At 42.5% G+C, this 7,131-nt stretch overlaps 1 protein-coding gene across 2 annotated transcripts; it reads left to right on the top strand.

The window, feature by feature from the left end:
• The first annotated feature begins 713 nt into the window (after positions 1-713).
• On the top strand, positions 714-6,050 carry LOC130601640 (choline transporter-like protein 5). 2 transcript variants are annotated; one of them, XM_057413836.1, is made up of 5 exons: positions 714-798; positions 1,954-2,077; positions 2,928-3,011; positions 5,233-5,345; positions 5,776-6,047. In XM_057413836.1, exons 1-5 carry the CDS (start codon positions 777-779, stop codon positions 5,988-5,990), a joined length of 558 nt encoding a protein of 185 aa, XP_057269819.1. In that variant the 5' UTR covers positions 714-776; the 3' UTR covers positions 5,991-6,047. The 2 variants fall into 2 exon arrangements, with proteins under 2 accessions (XP_057269819.1, XP_057269821.1); XM_057413838.1 differs by lacking the exon at positions 2,928-3,011 and having other exon boundaries at positions 5,776-6,050.
• Positions 6,051-7,131: the final 1,081 nt, after the last annotated feature.

The following is a 7,131-nucleotide window of genomic DNA, read 5'->3' as shown; positions in this document are numbered from 1 at the left end:
TCCTTTAGTACTTAAGTACCCCATAGCAGTCAGCAGAGTGTCTCAGTGTTTTTTCTTAAGTCCTGTTGTGTAGAGCTTCAGTAATTCTAGGCAGAAGTCTTCTTTTTCTGGAACTGATTTTGGACTCAAATGTACTGTGTGATTTCTCCCATCTTAAACAAACCCGCATCAGCTGTGAGTGTGTTAAGCATTCTTAGCTCTTTTTAAGAAAAGTAAGTGTGTATCAGGAGGCATGGATCATTTTGTTTCCCAGCAATGTGTAATAAGCATGATCTTTCCCATACATACGCAGTGATTTGGTCAGGGATGAAGGTCTTGTATGCACATCCACCTTTCAGTGTTAGAGTCTGTTTTTTTTGTCACTAGAAGAATTCTTTTGTGTAAAGGTTCCTAGGCATTGAGAGGACTCAAATGTGTTCTCAATCATGAATGTTAGTTGTGTCTTACTCTTCAGAAGTAAGGGGGAGGCAGGAGATTGCCCAGTCATTGCTGCTTTACCTGCCGATCCAAAGTGAAGAGGTCTTTTCTTTTTTGTCACTAGAAAAGTAAAGAATAGTCTTTTCCCAAATCCCATTGAGAGGCTGGATTCTCACATCATGAATGTGTCTTGCAGCTCCAGCAGTCAAGTTTGGGGAGGAGGCTACAGAGTCCAGTTTGGGGCATTTTCTCAGAGTGGGTGGAGTACCACGTATTTAATTCTGCTATGTATTCAGCATTCCCGGTTTTCCCCTTTTCAGTCTGTTGCTCAAGCTCTACGTGATGAAGGTTGTCCTTTGATGATCATTCCAAGCAGGCCTTGTGAGTGGTTCTATTTCTTACACACATCTTAGCAGACTGTAAGCGTTCACATGAAATCACAGCTCCAGCCTGAAAAGTGTTCTGTGGCAAGGTCACGAGGAGCTGGCTCTTACCTGGCAGTGGCCTCCATTCAGTTTTAAACAGTTTGAAAGTATGAAGCTTTATCATCATTTTTTCTAGGGAGCCATCCATGGACACTTGGAGTGTGATTGGGTCAAGCTGAGCTCTTTCTTGCTCTTGAATCATTCCTGATAAGAAGTGGTTTACGGTGCAAACTCTTCCTTCCAGAACATGTGAGCACCCAACCGAACCCAAGCCAACCTGTTGGCAGGAAGGAAATGCCACGACTGCAGGAAAGCTCCTCTGGGCAGCTGTTGAAGTTCAGGTGGTGCTTGAGCCCAGTTAACCGGGCAGCTTGCTTTTCAGTGCTGCACATAGTGCTGCCTATGGAGGGCGGCAGAGGAATTAAGGGGACAAAAAGCTGGTTTCATCACTGTGGTCAGCAGGTGCTTTTGAGTAGACAGGCAGAGGCCTCAGAGCTCAAGAGTGTCTGTCACTGACCTAGAAGCTCATGCAAATAAGGAAGTGCTGTTATTTTTTTCCATGCTTTAAAATAGAGATTGTGTAAAGCAGGCCCAGGCTGTCAAAAAGAGAAAATAATGGATGAAGCGCTAAAGAATTAAAAATCTGTATGAAAAATGATGTACTGACCCAAAAGACAGAAAATCATTTGCAAAGAAGTTCTTACCTTCTTTTTGCCTACAGCCAGAGGTGAAGATCAGAGAGGGAAGAAAAGAGACAGGTTAGTTAAGTGTTTCCTGAGAATAAGTGGGGGAGTAGATATTGCAGACTGAATATTGAGCCCAGGCATCAGTGCTTATTGGAACCTGATAAGGAAAGTGCAGAACCAGTAGATAAAGGTGACGTACAGCTGTGTAGGAGGACTGACCTACCTACTCTTCCCTTTGGAATGAAACCAAGGATTTGGTGCAGCAAAGAGCAGGGCAACATAAATGAGTATGTGAACGTCTGTCCTTGTCTCTCTCTTTTATAAACTCCTCCTCTCTCTGTCTTACCCATAGTTTCTGTCTTTTTTTCCATTGCTTCCTTTTTCCATTGCTTTCCATTTCTGCTTTCTTTTGGTATTTTGAATAGTTCTTAAGAGATGCTTCCTGGACTTCTCCATGAAGAGTGGTGTGCTAGCTGTGGCAAATCAGACTACCTTCAAAGATGGAAGAGGGAAAACAAGAAACGTAACCGACCTCAGGGGAGCTGCAAAGTAGGTTTTACCTTTCTTAAGTGCTTGTGTGTTGGATTCTGAGACTGTGAAATAATTTAGGAATTGAAAAACAAAGATCAGAATCTGTTGTATCAAATGGCTGAGGGTACCCAGACGAGACTTCCTGGTAGATGGTTTCTGTGCCTGAGCACTTGCAAAGTTCCAGTAGGGAAAACCAGCACTGTGGTATGCAGAAATGAGCAAGGAGCCAAAAGCTTTAGTGTTCCTCAGAATGACTGTCAGTTTTGAAAACATTCCACTTGGTTTTCCTAGCCAAAATTAATAGCAAGGAAAGTTAAAGGAGGTTCAAATTGAAGTCTTCATGCAGCAGGACTCGGGCCAGCCAGTGATGGCCTCAGCTCTTCCTTCCTACAGCAGCCTTCCTAGTACTGTGGATTGTCCTAGTACTTTTGCATCTCACCTCATCAGCATGCTCCTGTTTTTAGCACACGTCTGAAGGTCAAAAGGCAACGTCCTGGGCTCTGATGCCAGACAGCACCTCCCTTGCAGATGGACAGCAAGCATCTCCAATGCTGGGTAGCAACCAGCTACTCTCCATCCTCAGGCAGTCTGGAGCACAGGGGTACCTTTTCTTACCTCTGGATCTGAGGCTGCCACATTCTAGCACCTTCCCAGCAGTGCTAGCACCCGCACCTTAGGAAGTTTCCTTCTTCTGGCATCTACAACTACATTGTTTGTTCTTTGACAAGATGATTCTTCATTTCTTCTTAGGAAACGTTAATATGGGCAAGCACTTTTCAGGATAGGAAAACAACTCCAAGAAGTCCTCCTTTTGCTTCACTGAGCTGTTTTCTGCTTCTCTGCTATTAGCAGTCTTGTCTTTTCTCAGCAGCATCAGTAATATCCTGGATGCAAGATCAATTGGAGTAAAAAGTTTTGAAGACTATGCTATTTCTTGGTACTGGATTTTAATGTAAGATTCTAATGGGTAATTTTATGTTTTTCCAAACTCACTATGGAATGTGTAGGGAATTGAAGAATTGACCACGTACGTGTTTGTTACCAAACCTACTTTTAAGCTTTGCCGTAATGTTGTTATGGTTCTGTATGTGAGGTAAGGATAGCACAGCATACATGCATACAGTATGGTCTGGAGTAGCTTTTGAATATCCTACCAGGCAGAAACCCAAGAGGTGCTGCTGTCTTCTGTTGCAGGACCCATCTGCCTGGTAATTCCAAACCTAAAAATTCTTGATTAAGAGACTTTCAAACCAATTGCAGTTGCTAAATGTCATGAATATCTATATAAAACACATCCCAATTTCCAAATTGATACTAGCAATATGTAGTTAAATTCATTGTAATACACAAATCCAGTGCAGCAGGCAAAGCAACTTAAAGAACAAAAACTACTGAACAGAGTTAGCTTTATCTTGCAATTATTACTCAATAATGAGCAATTAGTAAAAATGCAGCACCAAAACAAAAGAAGTAGCTATTTTGCTGCAGCAGATCTGTGAGTATATATGCCTAAATGGCCATTCTCTCTCGATCTGTTACTGAAATCAGACTTACAGTGAAGATTCTCTCAAAGGAGATGCTGCTCAACAGATGGGCTGGAGAGAGACTTGACCATTTTCTGAACAGACTTTCTCCATACTGAAGCCAGTTTCCCCATTTCAAATAGGATACTTTTATAAGGGATTGTTGTTACTTTTAAAGTAGTTGGGTAGAATTTTCCTCACACTTTTCACCAAATGACAGCATGCATCCAGTGATTTCTGGGCAAACATATGAAAGTGCCAGAGTTTGGGTGATGAGAGTGAAGGCCTGATGGTGAAAGGAGGTGGGATTAAAAATCTAATATGGAATTGCTCTGTTCTTTTTATCCTACTCCCAAAGAACTGCTGCTTTCAAGGCTCAGTTTAAGGGAAGCACTCTATTAATGACAGTTGTTACCATGTATTCATTCAGTTTTGGTGTTACTAGAGCAAATCTGAAGCTAACCGTAGATAAAGGTATCTTACTGCCTTGAAGAAGAGAGTCAGGAACTCCAAAATGACAGTGCTTTTTTTGAGGAATACATTCTGAATTTCAAACAAGCCATTCAGAAAGGGAACACGCATCATGCTGGGAAGCCTCTAAGGGGCTAGGACTTAAGACCAGTTTACAAAGGCTTAACTAAATAAACTGATGTTCTTTTTCTTGTCCCTCTGCCCGTCTGGCTTAGTTTGCCCAAAACATCCGGTTTTGATTGTCTGTGGTCAGGCTGACCCGTTTGTTATCTTTAGTCACTGGCTAAATAAACTGGGAACGTTCAGAAGAGAAGTTCCTGACCACAGGGAAGAAAAGGGTTTCATTTCTTTTGAGTCTGTTCTAACACAAAATTCTGATGTAACACCTCAAAGTTCTAGAGAAATGAAATGTTCTGTGAAGCGTCTGAGCTGGATCTTTGTTGGATGGAACCATTGTTCACACTGCTTTATTTGCATTGCTTTAGAAGAAACCCGCTGAGTAAAGGCCTTTTGCAGTCATTCTTTCCTTTCTGACTTGCTTTCTGGGAGTGAAATGAAAGCAAATGTTTCCTTAGCACAGACTTGATAAAGACACTGGAGATGTCCATCCTAGGGGTCCCACTGATGGCTCTGAACAGGTTCTTTTTATGCATCACTATGCCCTGATCATTTTCTTCTCCGATGGGTAGAAAGGATCACTGGTTTTCCTCCTAAAATGAATTCTTTTTTTTCTAGGAAAGCTCCTCAAATGTTACTTTCCTAATATTGTTTCTGTGCAAGCAGGGATTTTAAATGGAGGACATAAACCAGTAACCTCCCCACACACAGGTATTTCTCCCATTTAAGTTTGTGTGCTGTAGACTAGGCCATGGCCTGGAAAAGGCAGTGAGTTGGTCAGCCAGTGTAAATGACCAAACCAGACGTGTGCTGGTCCCATTCAGACGCCCTGAGAACTCGGTGTACGCAGACAATTCTGGCTGTGTCCAGATCATCATATATAATCTGTCTGTTTCTAACAGCAGAGAGCCATGAGGAAATATTTCATAAGGAAGATTTTGAAATACATTTTTGCAAACCGTTCTCCTACACGAGACGAAGGGACCCTCATTTGGAGTAAGAGGCGTGCAAGAAAGATGCTCACACTTGTTCTCCCTGGGTTTCTGTTTCTTGTCTTTCTAGTGGGCTGTTCGTTGCAATGATTGTGAGTCTGCTCTTCCTTGTGTTATTGAGGTTCACAGCTGGGATTCTCTTCTGGATTTTCATCTTTGGCGTGACTGGAATTATAGGTTATGGTAGGTGTAATCCTCCAGCCTCTGAGGCTGTTTTTCCTTATTGCTTGATTTTGGGCAAGGAAAGCAAGTGATTACATCAGTTAAATGCTGTAGTTGGGAGAACTAGTGCCTAGGTTTAGACTCAATTAAATGAGAAGGGCCTAAATGGCAGCAAAATTTCGTAAGAATCCAGCTGTGCTGATACTTAGCCCCAGATGTAGTAACCTGAACTATTTACCCCCAGTGTACTTAGTCCGCTTTCACTTGTACTGATCTTTCTTATCTGTAGATGTGATGTTATAGCTGGCTAGTCTCGCAGTAACGCGTGTTTAGTTTTGCTTCCCTGACATGCTGAGGACAAAACGCTTCACTTGTCAAAGATTTAAATAACCCCAACCTTGTCTTTGCACTCTTCAAAAACGCTCATTTGATATTGATTGATTTTTAACAGGCATCTGGCATTGTCGCTGGGAGTACGACCATCTTAAAGGAATACCTGGATCTGAGCTCACTGTTTCTGGTACTGGATTCCAGACAGACTTGAGAGTGCACCTGCAGCTGAGGCAAACATGGTTAGCATTTAGTAAGTGCCCTTTAAACTTGGTATCCGTTAAGGGATGTTCAGAAGATTCAGTCGCTGTCTTGCTACAGTTTCTGCCTTGTTAAATCTCCTCCTCTACATATGTTGCTCATAGAAGTAATCAGAATTCACTTTCTTTGTATAGTACAAAAATCTACCTTTTCTGCAAAGCGACTAGCGTATGTGTAAGGGGCCAGAATGCAGTCGCACTAGTGATGAGAGTGAAAAAGGCTTGTGTTCCTAGCATTCTACTTCCCGTGTGTTCAGTCTTCACAATGGGGAAGCAGAAGGCAAGAACTAAGTCCCGATGAAGATAAGGAGGGGCATTTTTGTCTCTCAGTCTGTTTATGCCCCCTCCTGGAGGGCCCCAGAAATGAGACGAATAACTCTGTGCATCTTTTGTAGACCTGTTTACATTCAGGTCACTGCATTTTCTTGGAGGCTGTCCTGAGGCTGTGTAATGAACCATCACAAATGTCATCACTTCTGGTTTTCAGAAGTGCTTCACTGCTTTCTCTTACAAGGGCAGTGTATTTAAAACAATCCTACTGGAACAAGACAAGGAGGGGCACAAGAGAGAACAAATACCTGTCAAATACTATTTGTGCTGCTGTTACTACTCTATTAGCAGGCCTGCAGGCACTAACTGATGATGAATGGCACATAGCCTAAAGCACTGCTTCTCCCTATTGGTAGCTAAATGAATAGAGCAGTAGTTTACTCCTTTAGTCTGCTTTCTCTGCTTTGTGTCTTCAAGTAACTGTGTTGGATCATTGAGCTCAGGAGCATCTTTGCATATTGTTGAGGCAGAGCTTTTTAGCATGCTGGCCCTAGAGAATATTAGGATTTTATTCCATCTTTCCGTGTAACTCCCCTGCCTGATTCTTAGCAGCCAATGTACAGTTTATCCAGAGGTCAGTGTCACTTTCAGATGAGTGAATTGAGGTACTACTAATGGGGACAAGCTACGTTAACTTAAGAGATCTGAACTGGCCTGAGACCAACTGCAAAGCAACCTGCCTATGTATTCCTTCATGGAGAACCATATCAAAAATAGGTGCTGAAATGTGTGTAACAAAACCTTTGTTCTGAAGAAAGTCTGTGGCTCTGAGCACCCCAGGGGTCACTTGCCACGTGCAGTTCTGATGGCTAGGGGTACTGCTCTCAGTACTGGGGATCGCAACTGAACATCATCTCTGACTATCTGGGTCTGGATTCTGAGGCTGT

The sequence above is a fragment of the Pezoporus wallicus genome, unplaced genomic scaffold, assembly GCF_028554395.1.
Source record: "Pezoporus wallicus isolate ANWC-B61680 ecotype Strahan unplaced genomic scaffold, APGP_CSIRO_Pwel_v1 contig_8788, whole genome shotgun sequence".
Lineage (NCBI taxonomy): Eukaryota > Metazoa > Chordata > Aves > Psittaciformes > Psittacidae > Pezoporus > Pezoporus wallicus.
This window is presented reverse-complemented; position numbering and strand designations above follow the sequence as displayed.

Bases quoted from the DNA above. Each gene is read 5' to 3' on its own strand.
- LOC130601640 (XM_057413836.1), top strand. From the start codon at position 777: ATGATCATTCCAAGCAGGCCTT. The intron at 799-1,953 runs GTGAGTGGTTCT...TATTTTGAATAG, and splicing joins GATCATTCCAAGCAGGCCTT to TTCTTAAGAGATGCTTCCTG. The intron at 2,078-2,927 runs GTAGGTTTTACC...GTCTTTTCTCAG, and splicing joins GACCTCAGGGGAGCTGCAAA to CAGCATCAGTAATATCCTGG.